The sequence below is a fragment of the Rutidosis leptorrhynchoides genome, chromosome 9 (genome assembly GCF_046630445.1).
Source record: "Rutidosis leptorrhynchoides isolate AG116_Rl617_1_P2 chromosome 9, CSIRO_AGI_Rlap_v1, whole genome shotgun sequence".
NCBI lineage: Eukaryota > Viridiplantae > Streptophyta > Magnoliopsida > Asterales > Asteraceae > Rutidosis > Rutidosis leptorrhynchoides.
This window is the reverse complement of record NC_092341.1, coordinates 77,899,275-77,917,762: the sequence shown is the minus strand read 5'-3', so window position 1 is coordinate 77,917,762 and position 18,488 is coordinate 77,899,275. Positions and strand designations below refer to the sequence as shown.

Genomic DNA, 18,488 nt, shown 5'->3' with positions numbered 1-18,488 from the left:
GCGCACTGATTTCGTATTGACTATAATCGGAGCTAGGGACATGAAAATCAAGATAGGTCAGTGGCCATGGTTCAAGGACAAGTCAAACTAACACATATTAAAATACGAGAAATTTTTGTTTAGCCAATTGGTACAGTTTATTCATGCAATTTGGATGATCAGTTTTCAGTTCAATTCAGAATTTACACAATCTATGGCTCTAGTGTGCCCAATGCATAAGGTTTCAGAGGTTAAAATTAACTAACCATATGTCACATATAATGTCAAGATTCATATTCCAGAAGCATTCATGCTAATTCATTAATCACAAACCACAGAGTATAAAACAGGGAGCAAGTTGCTGATTCGATCCTAGTTTAGCTAGTCACATTTGCACACGATTATCCGAAGATATAGAGACAATTAGACCATGATATCTACATGAAAAGTGAAGTACTTTTTGTGTAAATTTCAGATATGCAAAGCTTTAAACCCAGAAGTTAACACATTTTAGCATACAAGGCTGTTTTCATGCAAGTGCTGTAAAAATCCACATTTTCATTCGTTTAAGCATATCTCAAGTTATACACAAGTAAATGACATGATATCCTAGTGAAAACTGAGTTTTTTTAAATTATATATCCAATGGTAATAAAATCACAAACCAATTCGTGACTTATCAAACCCAGATTTCTGAACAAGCACAAAAAACACAACGTTAATTTCAAATGGACATAACTTGATCATCCGGAAACGAAATCAAGCGAATCCAAAGCCTAAAATCAATAGTTTTTCATGAGGGTTCTAAATATCATATAATATCATGCAATTGAAAAATTAATATTACTGTACACACAATAAACAAATTCGGTTTTCGTAATAAACAATCAAAGCGGACAATTTATCGAATCTAACATTCATCAAACATCAAGACTTGAGCAATAGACAACCTAAACCATGAAACACTAATAAAATTCAGAATTTAATAATTAGGGTTTATGCAATTATATATTTGATCGTAAAATTAACGACACACACGCATAGAGGACAACGAGAATTGCAAGTTTGATGTTCAAGGCTTGAGCAAAAATTGAAGTTTGATGTGTGCGTGTGTGTGTGCGCGCGCTATGGGCGACGACCAAGAGGGAGAGGGAGAGCAGGATGTGTCGACTGAATATTAGAGTGGGAGGGAGATTACAGTTTAGGTCTTTTATTAATTAATTAACTTAGGGCCCTAATTTAGCAAGTTAATGACCCATAAGCCCAAAATTAAAAATAAAAGGGGATGCTTGGGGTGGGTCGGCCGAATGGCCCAAGTGGGGTATTCCCGAGCTCGTGTTTTGCAAAAGCGCGTACTCGTGGCTCGTTTCAAGTGTCGTTTAGACGTACTGAAGGCCCGGAACGCTAAACCGATCGTTAAAACGCAACCAAACGTTTAATTTATTAAAAACTCAATAAATTAAATATTTTTAAAAGATTAATAATTATTAAAATAAACCCGAGCGTTTCGTTGCTCAAAAAGCAGTTATCAAAACCGTATCGTTTTTATCGTATTTCTTTATCTGGAATATTTATTCGAATTAATATTAACCCATATTAATTATCGTAACCCTCCAAGGATCAAGTATGTATTTATTACACATAAACACATAAAAGTCAAGTAATCGCCATCAAATAAACTAACATAAAGTTAACGGAAGTGACGAAAAAAACAGGGTTGTTACATCTATGTTACTTAATTTTTTTTCTATTTTAATTTTTTACTAATACTAATAGCAAATTAAAATTTAAACATAAGTAGGTAAACTCACTACAAAAATAAATCATTGAATTAATATCGGATTCATTACCATTACCATTACCATATATATTATTAATTATTAATACTGATAAAAAATTTTTATATCCGATCCATTACCATTACCATATATATTATTAATACTGATAAAACATGCGACAAACTTCTCAGGGATAAAACATGTAACTATATTAATTTATTAAATAAATTTAAACAAATTACACCCAAATTTTTAACAGGCAGTATATTCCCGCTCGCCGCGAGTTAAATTTTTCCGACGTCCCCGTTCAACTCAAAATAATTTTACGAACACAACTTAACTACCAATACGCAAAACGGGCGCTCTTTACAAACACTAAATATTTCGGGCTATTTTTGTACATATATATACACATTTATATAATAAACAACTCAAACTAACTACATCATATCGATAGTTCTGTCCCCCTTTTTTCCACTATTCTCCCGACATTAAAAACGCGCAGGCTATTAGGTATACTAGGTACTACTCATGTGTATCCAAACACATTCACAACAACACGTTTTTAATTATGTAAATATATAACGTTTTATGTTAAATATGAATATTCAATTCAAAAATGCTAGCGCGGGTTATGTATCAAGTACGGGGATGTTATTATAGGGAAAAAGGAAAAGTAAACTGCGAACAACTGAACGTGCGCGGATTGGTTGTTTGAGAAACAGTAAAAATGGCAATAGCAAAAAGAAACGAAATAAAAAAAAGCTTTATTGCACATGACAAAATTACCCTGACATATTTTGTCCTAACGCCCCTCTATATGTTAAATATTGTGAACTCATTTTCAAAGTCTTATGCAAAACGACAAAACAAGTAGTACTACGTCTTCTCCGACACATGCCAGTCTATCGGTGATTCACCCACGTGGACGGTCAAGATTAAAACTTCCCCACTCCTCACTAGACTCTTAACTTGTGACCGAAGTACCTCCCACTTTAACCATGGTAAACGGCCGCCACTTTTAACCCCCTACCTTTCAATCTCTTTTTTCTTTTTCCTTCCATTTTTCATCAATTTTAAGTTTATTCCAAAAATCTCATAATTAAAAAACCACCGCCGCTGTTAGGCGCCGTATCTCACTGTCTCCGTCCTCCTCCGTTCAAGTAGTGATACATGAATTCTAATTTTTACTAGTTTGAACTTTAAAAAACTAATGGTTGATTTTGAGAATCCTCCTGCAATGGCGGTTTCAACAACTTCTGAAACTCAATGTTCATCAACACCACAACCGATTAAAAAAAAACGAAATCTTCCTGGAATGCCTGGTAATTATTAATTAATAATTAATCTCAATTAAAATATAAAGTGATTATTATTTTATTTAAATTTAAAATTCTAATCATTTGTAACAGATCCAGACGCTGACGTAATCGCGTTATCACCAACGGCACTAATGGCAACAAATCGATTCGTATGCGAGATCTGCAATAAAGGATTTCAACGAGACCAAAACCTTCAGCTTCACCGGAGAGGACATAACTTACCATGGAAGTTAAAACAACGAGACGGAAAAGAAATAAAAAAACGTGTATACGTTTGTCCTGAAAATACATGTGTGCATCATGATCCGTCACGTGCACTCGGTGACCTCACCGGAATTAAAAAACATTTTTCGAGAAAACACGGTGAGAAAAAGTGGAAGTGTGAACGGTGTTCGAAGAAATACGCCGTTCAATCCGATTGGAAAGCTCATATGAAAACCTGTGGTAGTAAAGAATATCGATGCGATTGTGGCACTTTATTTTCTAGGTAACATATTTTAATTTTAAATAAATATTTTAATTATACGTTTCTATAAATATTAAGCCTAAGTTTTGATAATGAAGGAGGGACAGTTTTATCACACACAGAGCTTTTTGTGATGCGTTAGCACAAGAAAGTGCTAGATCTCAAATACAAAATGTTAATGAAACGGAGATATTGGAGGTGGTTGATGTTGCTCCGTCGTGTAGTCCGCCACCGCCGCCGCTAACGCCGTCCACGGACGTACTGTCACCCGTTCAATCCGTTCACAGCTCAGGTATTGTTGTAATTCATGTGTATAGCTTCAACGCACTAATTTTGCTTTTAAAAATGGTTATCCGTGTAGTGTATCCACTGGCTTTACATCAGTATTGTTTTATTGTCCTTTACTGTATATAATTTTGATATTTAAGGGTTCGAGTGTGGGGATTTGGTAGTATGATTAAAAAGAACTCATTAATTTATTGCTCATAAATCGAAGAAAAAGGTTTAGTACTCCGTAATTAAAAAGATGGATTTTGTGTGTGAAAAAGGACGCCATGATTGTTCCTCCTCTCTTTTTTTCTTGTAGTACCAAAGTTAATACGGAGTAGTATCTACTTTGTTACATTGCATTAATTTTATAACTACTTCAATATAATCATTAACAATTAATCAACTTTTGATATATACAGTGGCAAAACTGTGTGGGGCATGGGCGCCCGCCCCGGTGGATTTTTTTTTTCCGGTGCAAAAATTTTGTATTTTTCGACTTTGACTCCAGTGAATTTCTTTTTGCCCAAAAATCTTCAAATTTTGCCAAAAATTCTCCAACTTTTGCCCCAAAATCTCCAACTTTTGTCCCAGAATCTTCAAAGTTAGTCCAAAAAAAATTGCTACGGTTTAAAAAATTTTTTTGCCCCCGGTGAAAATAGCACTTGTTCTATTCTTATTTTATGATTATTTTATATTTATCTTGTTACAGACATGCCGGAAAAGGTTACTGCGATTTTCCCGCACCAGAAGGGTTGTTATGATAATAACCCTTCTAATGCGGTGGCTGAAGTTGATGGGGCCGAGACAACGGCCCCCGCAACCACAGTTAGTGGTGGTTTAGCCACCAATGGTAATAACAATGCAACTACGGATAGCGTATTTGCAAGTATATTTGCGTCCTCAACGATTTTACCATCATCTGATCAATCATCTGTGGCATGTTACTCCAATATGTTATGTGGTGTTACCGGAGCTGATCGGAACTTAGCAATTGAACCGATATCGCTTTCGTTATCCTCTTCATTGTACCGTTCCCCCACCACACAACCGTCGTTATACTCGCCAACTGATCAAGCTCAATGTTACGTGCAGTCTCAGCAAGCAGCTCTTTCAGCGACTGCGTTGTTACAAAAAGCAGCTCAAATGGGTTCAACATCATCAAACACATCGTTTTTACATGCGCTTGGGTTGGTACCACCACGGACCACAGATCACTACCAAGAAGCTAACATTGGTCCATGGAATAATGATAATGATAATAATAATATTATTCAAACGAAGCAAGAGCGAAATGAGAACTCGGGGATCAATGAACATTTAATGATGGGCCCACCGGCAACTACCACGTTAGATTTTCTTGGGTTGGGGATGGGTGGTGGAACTGGCCATGGCGGTTCAACGGGTGGATACACCGCGTTTCTTAATTCGATATGCGGCGGTGTTTCGTTTGGGGGAGTGAATTCGGTTCGAAATGAGGATTGGGATGACTCCGGTGACGAGAAGCTGTCGCTGCTTTAGGTTTCTCTTTCAGTTTTTAAGTGTGAAAGAGGTCAGAACCCGATTGTTAGAGGGGCTTTGTATCTGTTGTAGTAAGTAAGCACATGAATTAACATATACTATTGTACTAGCTAGTGCTATACGTTTTATGATTTTGACTAGTAATTACCTGGTACTAGTACTTGTATAAATTTTTGAATGACTATATAGACTCGAATCAAGGTTGTACATGAATTCACAATATGTTTTCCAGATGGAGAGTGAACGAACGTTATGCTTTCTGATTTTATTTAGTACTCCACTTCAAATTATGTTTGGTGAGATACCCATAAAAATACCCCTTGTGCCTCGTTATAAGAGGGCTCCCAACGGTTCGCCCAGGAGAACCGCCCAGGTCCGCCCACCCTGGGCGCCGATGGCACCAATTCCGCCCAGGTCTAGCCTAGGTCTCGCCCAGGCCAATTCGTCCAGCTCGTTTACTATCTTGAGCATTTTTGTGGGCGAGAAAAATGGGTTTTTTTGCCCGTTAAATCACCTCCAACGGCTATTTTGCCTCCAACGGCTCCAAACGGCTACTTTCCCTTTTTTTTTTTCTATTTCTTTTTTTACTCTATTTAAACTCCATATCTCAACCCCATTTTACACACAACTTTCATATTACTTATCAATTTTTATTCATTATTTAGCTTTCTAGTATTTTTTTTTAGTTGTCGTAATCTTTTAATTTTAAATTGTCGTAATGTTTTAAATTTTAATTATTGTATTTTTTTTAATTTTAATGAAATGGTAGTTTTATGTTTTTTATTTTAAATTTATCATATAAATATTAATAATTATTTGATAATATAAAATAATTCAAAAAGAAAATAAAAAATGGAAGGAGGAGTGTCTTTGTTGGGAGTGTTTAGTCCTGGGAAGGAAGTGAGATGGAGGTGCTGATGTGGCGCTGAATGGTTGGTTAGTCCTGGAAGACATCATGTCACCATTGGGAGCACTCTAAGAGTGCTCCCAATGGAGACACTCCTCCATGTTAGTCTTCAGCGCCACCTCAGCGCCACATCAGCACTTTTTTTCCACTTCCTTTCCAGGACTAAACCCAGGACTAAACACTCCCAACCATGACACTTCTTCCTTCCTTTTTTTTTTATTTTTTTTATTTTTTTATTATTTGCAAAATAATATAAATGTATTATATATATATTATAAATACTAAATATGTAATAAATAAAACTAAAATTTCATTGATAAATAAAAAAACATTACAAATAATTAAAACTAAAAAAGACTACGACGATAAATAAAAATGCGACAATTAATGAAATAAAACACTAAAAAACTAAACGATCTACTCGTCGTCGTCGGGACGTGCCAATTCCTTAGCATATTTCTTCTTAATTCTTGCTCGATAATTCATCATCATTTCATATTCGTCGGGAGGCAAGTCACGTGAAACCGGTTTGGAAAGTAGCTTTAAACTTTTTAACATTGTTCTCGTCTCGCTTTCTTCGCAAAGCTTTTCCATGGTTCGAGCAGCCGCTTGTTGAGAAGCTTCGGTCGATTGAGCTATCTTCATACGTACTTCATCGGAAGACATACGACTTGCGGCATCGGATGAGTACGAATCCCTTTGACTTTTAGCTCGGCTTGGGGGACGTCGGATTGGGTCGTGATCCTTAAGTAAATTTTCAAATTGGGTTGGGTCGGGGTTCGAGCTTGAGTTTGGGTGGGAACTTGCCTCGGTTTGAACATTCATCGGTATATCATCGGCTTGTTTTCGTTTTTTCGTAGCCGCTACACCTTCACCTTCTAAAAACTTCGGGCAATTCCTTAAAACTAGCCACGCATCCTCAAAAGCGAATTGTCGTTTGGTTTGAATTTTGAATTGTTTTCGGGCCGCATTCATAATGTCTTCCCCCGCTGCTCCACTTTGCCACATATTCTCGAGCTTTGAATAAATTGCAATAAATATCTTCGCATCCCTTTGAATTTTAGCCCACTTTCCACTAATTTGATCCGCACGTCTTTTCTCCGGAACGATCGAATTATATTGTTTTCGCACCTCACCCCAAAATGAATTAAAGTTTTGATCGTTTCCCGCATCCGGATGTTCGGAAACGTACACATAACGCTCGGCTAAAACTTTAGTTTCGTAGTCGGACCACGGCACTTTTGGACACTTCACTTTTTTTCCTTTTGGATCGGCTACGGGTTCGGGCTCGGTTTCGGGCTCGGGTTCGGGTTGTCGAGGAGTTTCGGGAACTTCTTCCTCGTCCGACTCGTCACGTAGCCTAGGATAATAAGGTGTTTGTTGTTGAGATTGTGATTGGTTCGGGTAGTTTGAATAGACTTGAGTTTGAAGTTGATTCGGAAAGTGTGTATAAACTTGAGATTGAGGTTGATTCGGAAAGTGTGAGTAGCGTTGATTAAGTGGTAGGTTCGGGTTGAGAATGTTTGTAAACATTGGCGTAAATTGATTCGAGTTTGCAAATTGAGAAAACCCGGTTGTTTGTTGTGTAGAATCGATTAAACATTGTAACATATCGTTTTCGACCGAACCCGGTTCTTGAACTTGAGCGCGTTGCTTTGATTTCCCTTTATTTGAATTTTTTTTGGAACTCATTTTTGGAGTAGAATTTTTGGAGTAGAATGTATGAAAATGTAATGAAATGTGTATGTGTTTGAGATGTATTTGTGTGAAATGTATATGTATGTATATATAGAGGTGACAAAAAAAAAATTAATTCCCAACGGCCCAAAAATGAACCGTTGGAGAGTGAAACGGCCATTTTCTTCGTCCACAATTCTTCCAACAAAACACGAACACAAGAACGGCCAGCTGGGCGAATTCGTGGGCGGCCCCCTGGACTGGCCGCTGCCATCGGCGTCCAGGAGGGCGCGGTGGTGGGCGGTGGTCAGGGCGGAAGGGTTGGGAGCAACCTAAGGCAACTCATGTTATCTACATGAGTGAATGGGGTTGACGCAAGCCAAACCCTCCACACCCCGAAACCATAGAAAAGAAAAAAAACTTCATGATTATGAAGGTTCACTATGCACGATTCCGAGTAGCTTGCAAAGCAGTTAGTCGGCTCGTAAAACAAGTTGAAAACTCGGGCTCATAGAAAACAAAAAGAAAAATAATTTTCGGTTGCCAACATCAAAGAAGTGGCTCAATGTTTTGGTGCGGCTTTGCTCATTGCTAACTTGTCGAGCGCGTTTATGACAATTGAGGTGTGTCATGCTTTTCACGAGACCTCTTAGGTTGATTTGATTCAGGGTATTATGAACGCCATTATCGTGTGATACAGTTGTTAATCCTCTCCTGGTGCGCTTTTGAAGTTTCCGATTCTAGTTACATACTTCCATCGAGCGTTTGTTAGACGATGGTTTCTCGCGGGATCTTCTTGTTAAATCTAATCGAGTTGTCATGCTTCGCGAGGATTCATCAATTGTGATTTCTGATCGCTGCTACTGGTTCGGCCTGGATTCGAGTGTGGATGGAGTTCGTGTGGTAAGATCTTTTGGTTTGCGTGTTTATTCCAGTCAGTTTGGTTTCATTCAAAGTGGACTTGGATCGGTTGGTTTACCTATTGCCTCGAATATCGTTATTAATGATGTTCCTTTCGGACTTAGAAGCTGAGTTAGACGTCCCTCCTGAAATGTCCCGTTCATATTGATTATAAACGTTCCATATTAATTGATTTTGTTGCGAGGTTTTGACCTCTATATGAGACGTTTTTCAAAGACTGCATTCATTTTTAAAACAACCATAACCTTTATTTTATCAATAAAGGTTTTAAAAAAACATTACGTAGATTATCAAATAATGATAATCTAAAATATACTGTTTACACACGACCATTACATAATGGTTTACAATAGAAATATATTACATCGACATATGTTTCTTGAATGTAGTTTTTAAACAATATCATACAAACATGGACTCCAATTCTTGTCCTTATTTTAGTATGCAACAGCGGAAGCTCTTAGTATTCACCTGAGAATAAACATGCTTTAAACGTCAACAAAAATGTTGGTGAATTATAGGTTTAACCTATATATATCAAATCGTAACAATAGACCACAAGATTTCATATTTCAATACACATCCCATACATAGAGATAAAAATCATTCATATGGTGAACACCTGGTAACCGACATTAACAAGATGCATATATAAGAATATCCTCATCATTCCGGGACACCCTTCGGATATGATATAAATTTCGAAGTACTAAAGCATCCGGTACTTTGGATGGGGTTTGTTAGGCCCAATAGATCTATCTTTAGGATTCGCGTCAATTAGGGTGTCTGTTCCCTAATTCTTAGATTACCAGACTTAATAAAAAGGGTCATATTCGATTTCGATAATTCAACCATAGAATGTAGTTTCACGTACTTGTGTCTATTTTGTAAATCATTTATAAAACCTGCATGTATTCTCATCCCAAAAATATTAGATTTTAAAAGTGGGACTATAACTCACTTTCACAGATATTTCCTTCCTCGGAAATAAGACTTGGCCACGGATCGATTCACGAACCTATACAAATATGTACATATATATCAAAGTATGATCAAAATATAATTACAACCATTTTTATTATGTTTTAAAGATTTGAGTGTATTAAGTCAGCTGTCCTCGTTAGTAACCTACAACTAGTTGTCCACAGTTAGATGTACAGAAATAAATCGATATATATTATCTTGAATCAATCCACAACCCAATGTATACACGTCTCAGGCTAGATCACAACTCAAAGTATATATATTTTTGGAATCAACCTCAACCCTGTATAGCTAACTCCAACATTACTGCATATAGAGTGTCTATGGTTGTTCCAAATAATATATATACATGGGTCGATATGATATGTCAAAACATTTGCATACGTGTCTATGGTATCCCAAGATTACATAATATATTAGAATACATGTATAATACAATATAAGTTAGCTAGGATATAATTTGTATAGATTTGTTAAACATTTCCCGTAGCTAAAATAATCAAAAAATATCCAATCTTGTTTTACCCATAACTTCTTCATTTTAAATCCGTTTTGAGTGAATCCAATTGCTATGGTTTCATATTGAACTTAAGTTTATGAATCTATACAGAAAAAGTATAAGTTTATAGTCGGAATAGAAAAAGTATAAGTTTATAGTCGGAATTACAGGTTACAAGTCGTTTTTGTAAAGGTAGTCATTTCAGTCGAAAGAACGACGTCTAGATGACCATTTTGGAAAACATACTTCCACTTTGAGTTTAACCATGATTTTTGGATATAGTTTCATGTTCATAAGAAAAATCATTTTCCCAGAAGAACAACTTTTAAATCAAAGTTTATCATAGTTTTTAATTAACTAATCCAAAACAGCCCGCGGTGTTACTACAACGGCGTATATCCGGTTTTACGGTGTTTTTCGTGTTTTTCGGTTTTAAATCATTAAATTAGCATATCATATAGATATAGAACATGTGTTTAGTTGATTTTAAAAGTCAAGTTAGAAGGATTAACTTTTGTTTGCGAACAAGTTTAGAATTAACTAAACTATGTTCTAGTGATTACAAGTTTAAACCTTCGAATAAAATAGCTTTATATGTATGAATCGAATGATGTTATGAACATCATTACTACCTCAATTTTTCTGGATAAAGCTACTGGAAATGAGAAAAATGGATCTAGCTTCAAAGGATCCTTGGATGGCTTAAAAGTTCTTGAAGCGGAATCATGACACGAAAACAAGTTCAAGTAAGATTTTCACTCGAAATAAGATTGTTATAGTTGTAGAAATTGAATCAAAATCTGAATATGAATATTACCTTGAATTAGAAAGATAACCTACTGTAAATAACAAAGGTTCCTTGATCTTAGATGATTACTTGGAATGGATTAGAAAGCTTGGAAGTAGACTTGCAAACTTGGAAGTATTCTTGATTTTTATGAAACTATACTTATGGAATTTATGAAGAACACTTAGAACTTGAAGATGGAACTTGAGAGAGATCAATTAGATGAAGAAAATTGAAGAATGAAAGTGTTTGTAGGTGTTTTTGGTCGTTGGTATATGGATTAGATATAAAGAATATGTAATTTTGTTTTCATGTAAATAAGTCATGAATGATTACTAATATTTTTGTAATTTTATGAGATATTTCATGCTAGTTGCCAAATGATGGTTCTCACATATGTTAGGTGACTCAAATGGGCTGCTAAGATCTGATCATTGGAGTGTATATACCAATAGTACATACATCTAAAAGCTGTGTATTGTACGAGTACGAATACGGTGCATACGAGTAGAATTGTTGATGAAACTGAACGAGGATGTAATTGTAACCATTTTTGGTAAGTAGAAGTACTTTGATATGTGTCTTGAAGTCTTTCAAAACTGTAAGAATACATATCAAAACACAACATGTATATACATTCTAATGGAGTCGTTAAGTCTTCGTTAGTCGTTACATGTAAGTGTTGTTTTGAAACCTTTAAGTTAACGATCTCAATTAATGTTGTTAACCCAATGTTTATTATATCAAATGAGATGTTAGATTATTATATTATCATGATATTATGATGTATGAATATCTCTTAATATGATATATACATTAAAATATCGTTATAACGATAATCGTTACATATAAGTCTCGTTTCGTAATTCTTGAGTTAGTAGTCTTGTTTTTACATATGTAGTTCATTGTTAACACACTTAATGATATATTTAAATATTATTTTATCATGTTAAATATAGTGTATCAATATCTTAATATGATACATATGTATTTAGTAGACGTTATCATAACGATAATCGTTATATATATCATTTCGAGTTTCTTAACTTAGTAATCTCATTTCTTATGTATATCACACATTGTTAATATACTTAGTGAGATACTTACTCATCATAATCTCATGTCAACCATATATATATGTCTATATATACCACAACATGTAGTTTTTACAAATTTGTAACGTTCGTGAATCGCCGGTCAACTTGGGTGATCAATTGTCTATATGAAACTTATTTCATTTAATCAAGTCTTAACAAGTTTGATTGCTTAACATGTTGGAAACATTTAATCATGTAGATAACAATTTCATTTAATATATATAAACATGGAAAAGTTCGGGTCACTACAGTGCCTACCCGTTAAATAAATTTCGTCCCGAAATTTTAAGCAGTTGGAGGTGTTGACGAATCTTCTAGAAATAGATGCGGCTATTTCTTCTTCATCTGATCATCTCGTTCCCAGGTGAACTCGAGTCCTCTACGAGCATTCCATCGAACCTTAACAATTGGTATCTTGTTTTGCTTAAGTCTTTTAACCTCACGATCCATTATTTCGACGGGTTCTTCAATGAATTGAATTTTTTCGTTGATTTGGATTTCATTTAACGGAATAGTGAGATCTTCTTTAGCAAAATATTTCTTCAAATTTGAGACGTGGAAAGTGTTATGTACAGCCGCGAGTTGTTGAGGTAACTCAAGTCGGTAAGCTACTGGTCCGACACGATCAATAATCTTGAATGGTCCAATATACCTTGGATTTAATTTCCCTCGTTTGCCAAATCGAACAACGCCTTTCCAAGGTGCAACTTTAAGCATGACCATCTCTCCAATTTCAAATTCTATATCTTTTCTTTTAATGTCGGCGTAGCTCTTTTGTCGACTTTGGGCGGTTTTCAACCGTTGTTGAATTTGGATGATCTTCTCGGTAGTTTCTTGTATTATCTCTGGACCCGTAATCTGTCTATCCCCCACTTCACTCCAACAAATCGGAGACCTGCACTTTCTACCATAAAGTGCTTCAAACGGCGCCATCTCAATGCTTGAATGGTAGCTGTTGTTGTAGGAAAATTCTGCTAACGGTAGATGTCGATCCCAACTGTTTCCGAAATCAATAACACATGCTCGTAGCATGTCTTCAAGCGTTTGTATCATCCTTTTGCTCTGCCCATCAGTTTGTGGATGATAGGCAGTACTCATGTCTAGACGAGTTCCTAATGCTTGCTGTAATGTTTGCCAGAATTTTGAAATAAATCTGCCATCCCTATAAGAAATAATACAGATTGGTATTCCATGTCTGGAGACGACTTCCTTCAAATACAGTCGTGCTAACTTCTCCATCTTGTCATCTTCTCTTATTGACAGGAAGTGTGCTGATTTGGTGAGACGATCAACTATTACCCAAATAGTATCAAAACCACTTGCAGTCCTTGGCAATTTAGTGATGAAATCCATGGTAATGTTTTTCCATTTCCATTCCGGGATTTCGGGTTGTTGAAGTAGACCTGATGGTTTCTGATGCTCCGCTTTGACCTTAGAACACGTCAAACATTCCCCTACGTATTTAGCAACATCGGCTTTCATACCTGGCCACCAAAAATGTTTCTTGAGATCCTTGTACATCTTCCCCGTTCCAGGATGTATTGAGTATCTGGTTTTATGAGATTCTCTAAGTACCATTTCTCTCATATCTCCAAATTTTGGTACCCAAATTCTTTCAGCCCTATACCGGGTACCGTCTTCCCGAATATTAAGATGCTTCTCCGATCCTTTGGGTATTTCATCCTTTAAATTTCCTTCTTTTAAAACTCCTTGTTGCGCCTCCTTTATTTGAGTAGTAAGGTTATTGTGAATCATTATATTCATAAATTTTACTCGAATGGGTTCTCTGTCCTTTCTGCTCAAGGCGTCGGCTACCACATTTGCCTTCCTCGGGTGATAAAAAATCTCAAAGTCTTAATCATTCAACAATTCAATCCACCTACGCAGCCTCATATTCAGTTGTTTCTGATTAAGTATGTGTTGAAGACTTTTGTGGTCGGTATATATAATACTTTTGACCCCATATAAGTAGTGCCTCCAAGTCTTTAATGCAAAAACAACCGCGCCTAATTCCAAATCATGCGTCGTATAATTCTGTTCGTGAATCTTCAATTGTCTAGTCGCATAAGCAATTACTTTCGTTCGTTGCATTAATACATAACCGAAACCTTGATTTGAGGCGTCACAATATATCACAAAATCATCATTCCCTTCAGGTAATGACAATATAGGTGCCGTAGTTAACTTTTTCTTTAACAATTGAAACGCTTTCTCTTGTTCATCTTTCCATTCAAATTTCTTCCCTTTATGCGTTAATGCAGTCAAGGGTTTTGCTATTCTGGAAAAGTCTTGGATGAACCTTCTGTAGTAACCAGCTAGTCCTAAAAACTGGCGTATGTGTTTCGGAGTTTTCGGGGTTTCCCACTTTTCAACGGTTTTGATCTTTGCCGGGTCCACCTGGATACCTTCTTTGTTCACTATGTGACCGAGGAATTGAACTTCTTCCAACCAAAATGCACACTTTGAAAACTTAGCGTACAGTTTTTCTTTCCTCAATACTTCTAGCACTTTTCTCAAATGTTCTTCGTGCTCTTGATCATTCTTTGAGTAAATAAGTATGTCATCGATGAAAACAATGACAAACTTGTCAAGATATGGCCCACACACTCGGTTCATAAGGTCCATGAACACAGCTGGTGCATTAATCAATCCAAACGGCATAACCATAAACTCGTAATGACCATAACGCGTCCTAAAAGCAGTTTTTGGAATATCATCCTCCTTTACTCGCATTTGATGATATCCAGAACGTAAATCGATTTTCAAATAAACCGACGAGCCTTGTAGTTGATCAAATAAGTTGTCGATTCTCGGCAGTGGATAACGGTTTTTGCTGGTAAGTTTGTTCAACTCTCTGTAGTCAATACACAACCTAAATGTACCATCCTTCTTCTTGACAAACAAAACAGGAGCTCCCCATGGTGATGTGCTTGGTCGAATGAAACCACGTTCTAATAGTTTTTGCAGTTGGCTTTGCAGTTCTTTCATCTCGCTGGGTGCAAGTCTGTAAGGAGCACGAGCTATTGGTGCAGCTCCTGGTACAAGATCTATTTGAAATTCAACAGATCGATGTGGAGGTAGTCCCAGTAATTCTTTCGGAAATACATCGGGAAATTCTTTTGCGACGGGAACATCATTGATGCTCTTTTCTTCAGTTTGTACTTTCTCGACGTGTGCTAGAACAGCATAGCAACCTTTTCTTATTAGTTTTTGTGCCTTCAAATTACTAATAAGATGTAGCTTCGTGTTGCCCTTTTCTCCGTACACCATTATGGGTTCTCCTTCTTCTCGTACAATGCGAATTGCATTTTTGTAACATACGATCTCTGCTTTCATCTTCTTCAGCCAGTCCATGCCAACTATTACATCAAAACTCCCTAACTCTACTGGTATCAAATCAATCTTAAATATTTCGCTACCCAGTTTAATTTCTCGATTCCGGCATATATAATCTGCTGAAATTAATTTACCGTTGCTAATTCGAGTAAAAATTTACTATCCAATGGCGTCAATGGACAACTTAATTTAGCACAAAAATCTCTACTCATTTAGCTTCTATCCGCACCCGAATCAAATAAAACGTAAGCAGATTTATTGTCAATAAGAAACGTACCCGTAACAAGCTCCGGGTCTTCCTGTGCCTCTGCCGCATTAATATTGAAAACTCTTCCACGGCCTTGTCCATTCGTGTTCTCCTGGTTCGGGCAATTTCTAATAATGTGGCCCGGTTTTCCACATTTATAACAAACTACATTGGCATAACTTACTCTGACACTACTTGCTCCGCCATTACTCGTTCCGACACCATTTGTTCCTTTCGTTCTGTTAACCCTTGGTCCGTAGACCTCACACTTCACCGCGCTATGACCATTTCTTTTACACTTGTTGCAAAATTTGGTGCAGAACCCTGAGTGATACTTTTCACACCTTTGGCATAGCTGCTTCTGATTGTTGTTGTTGTTGCGGTTGTTATTGTTGTTGGGATGATTGTTGTAGTTGTTGTTGTTATTGTTGTTGTTGTTGTTGTTGTTGTTGTTGTTGTTGTTGTTGTTGTGCCGTTTGTTGTAGTTGCGATTGATGTTGCAATTGTTGGGATAGTTGTTGTTGTTTTGGTGACTCTTATCACCGTTTTCCTCCCACTTTCTTTTGACTAGCTTCACGTTGGCCTCTTCGATCGCCTGTTCTTTAATTCTTCCCTCAATCTGGTTCACTAGTTTGTGAGCCATTCTACATGCCTTTTGTATGGAGGCAGGCTCGTGTGAACTTATATCTTCTTGAATTCTCTCCGGTAACCCTTTCACAAACACGTCGATCTTCTCGTCCTCATCTTCGAACGCTCTCGGACACAATAGGCACAATTCTGTGAGCGTACGAAGTAATATCGAATCCCTGTGTTCGTAACCCTCTAAGTTCTGACTTGAGCTTATTGACCTCGGTTCTGGGACGGTACTTCTCATTCATCAAGTGCTTGAATGCTGACCACGGTAGCGCGTAAGCAGCATCTTGTCCCACTTGCTCTAGATAGGTATTCCACCATGTTAACGCAATACTTGTGAAGGTATGCGTAGCATACTTCACTTTGTCTCCTTCAGCACACTTACTTATGGCAAACACCGATTCAACTTTCTCGGTCCACCGTTTCAATCCGATTGGTCCTTCGGTCCCATCAAATTCTGAAGGTTTGCAGGCAGTGAATTCCTTGTAGGAGCATCCTACACGATTTCTTGCGCCGTTAGCTGTATTGCTAGATTCAGAGTTATTGTTGGTATGTAGCGCGGCCTGTACTGCGGCTATATTTGAAGCAAGAAAGGCACGAAATTCCTCTTCGCTCATATTCAAGGTGTGTCGAGTAGTCGGTGCCATTTCCTTCAAAATAGTCAAATGAAACAATTTAATCATACAGAATATTAAGAGTAGTCTATAGTATCTCGTAGCATATTATGAACTCATTTATAAAAGCTTTTTCTTCATATTAGCGTTTTATAAGTTTAAATTCGGGTACTACCTACCCGTTAAGTTCATATTTAGTAGCTAATATACAATTCAACTACTACAATTCCATATGAAAAACTGATTATAATAATATATCACATACAAATATTCTTCAAACTTACAACTTCGCTATATTACATATAACATGAAATATAGTACACTATGATACAGGACAGTTTTGAAGATAAATCTAGTTAATACGCAAGTTGTTCAGCAAAGGAAATAAAGACACGTAATTCATAAGTCCAGAAACAAATCATGCATTCTGGTTTTACTAAGACGACTTCCCATCCTTGGTCTTGTGGAAAATAACCGTTATGACCATTGGCTAGGTAGCATGTTGTAATGTCGTCAAAAGGACGAGGGTTTCGTAATGTCCAACAGTCCCGTAATAATCTAAAAACCTTGTTTCTCACCCCAACTACTGAATCCGTCACTTGTGGGAAAGTTTTATTTAAAAGCTGCAATCCGATGTTCTTTTTCTCACTTTGGTAAGAAGCGAACATCACTAACCCGTAAGCATAACATGCTTCTTTATGTTGCATGTTAGAAGCTCTTTCTAATTCACGAAATCCTATGTTGGGATATGTTGAGTTAAAATAGGTTCTTAACCCGTAGCGTAAAATTGCATTTGGGTTCCCCGCATTAAACGTTTTAAAGAAAACACGGCGTAACTTAAAGTCTCCCCAATGTGATATACCCCACCTATCAAAGGAAAGCCTTTTATAAACTAAGGCATTTCTGGAAAGTCTTTCAAATGTTTGACAAGTTAATTTCGCCATAACTAAATGTGCTGATGAATTCTGACCGACTCTAGACAAGATTTCCTCAATCATATCCTCTGGTAGGTCTTCTAAAATATTCGGTTGTCTACCCTTAACGTCCATTTTGTTTTTATACTGTAAAATAGACAAGGATTAGATTCATAATAACAAACAATACAAGCAATTTTTACATAGAACATAAAAGTACAAGCACACTACAATACATTTATTACACAACATGCTCACACCCCTCTAATCTGAATCACTGGTTTCTTCTTCTTCTTCGGACTTGGTTCTTTTTCCTAATCTTTTTGGGATATATGATGTTCCTCTAATACGAGTCGTCATTTTTCACATTGGTTTAGAAAAACCTGGTGGTTTAGAGGTTCCCGGGTTATTGTCACGATATTGAAAATACGGGTGTTGACGGTACATATAAAGTTCATCGGGGTCGGAATCAGATTTCTCTATTTTGATGCCTTTTCCCTTATTATTTTCTTTTGCCTCATTAAATTGGGTCGGGGTAA

General features: G+C 36.7%; 1 protein-coding gene across 1 annotated transcript; it reads left to right on the top strand.

The window, feature by feature from the left end:
• Positions 1-2,834: 2,834 nt before the first annotated feature.
• On the top strand, positions 2,835-5,529 carry LOC139866827 (zinc finger protein GAI-ASSOCIATED FACTOR 1-like). The gene is made up of 4 exons (XM_071855118.1): positions 2,835-3,082; positions 3,170-3,566; positions 3,644-3,837; positions 4,525-5,529. The coding sequence occupies exons 1-4, from the start codon at positions 2,971-2,973 to the stop codon at positions 5,331-5,333; spliced, it is 1,512 nt and encodes a 503-aa protein (XP_071711219.1). The 5' UTR covers positions 2,835-2,970; the 3' UTR covers positions 5,334-5,529.
• Positions 5,530-18,488: the final 12,959 nt, after the last annotated feature.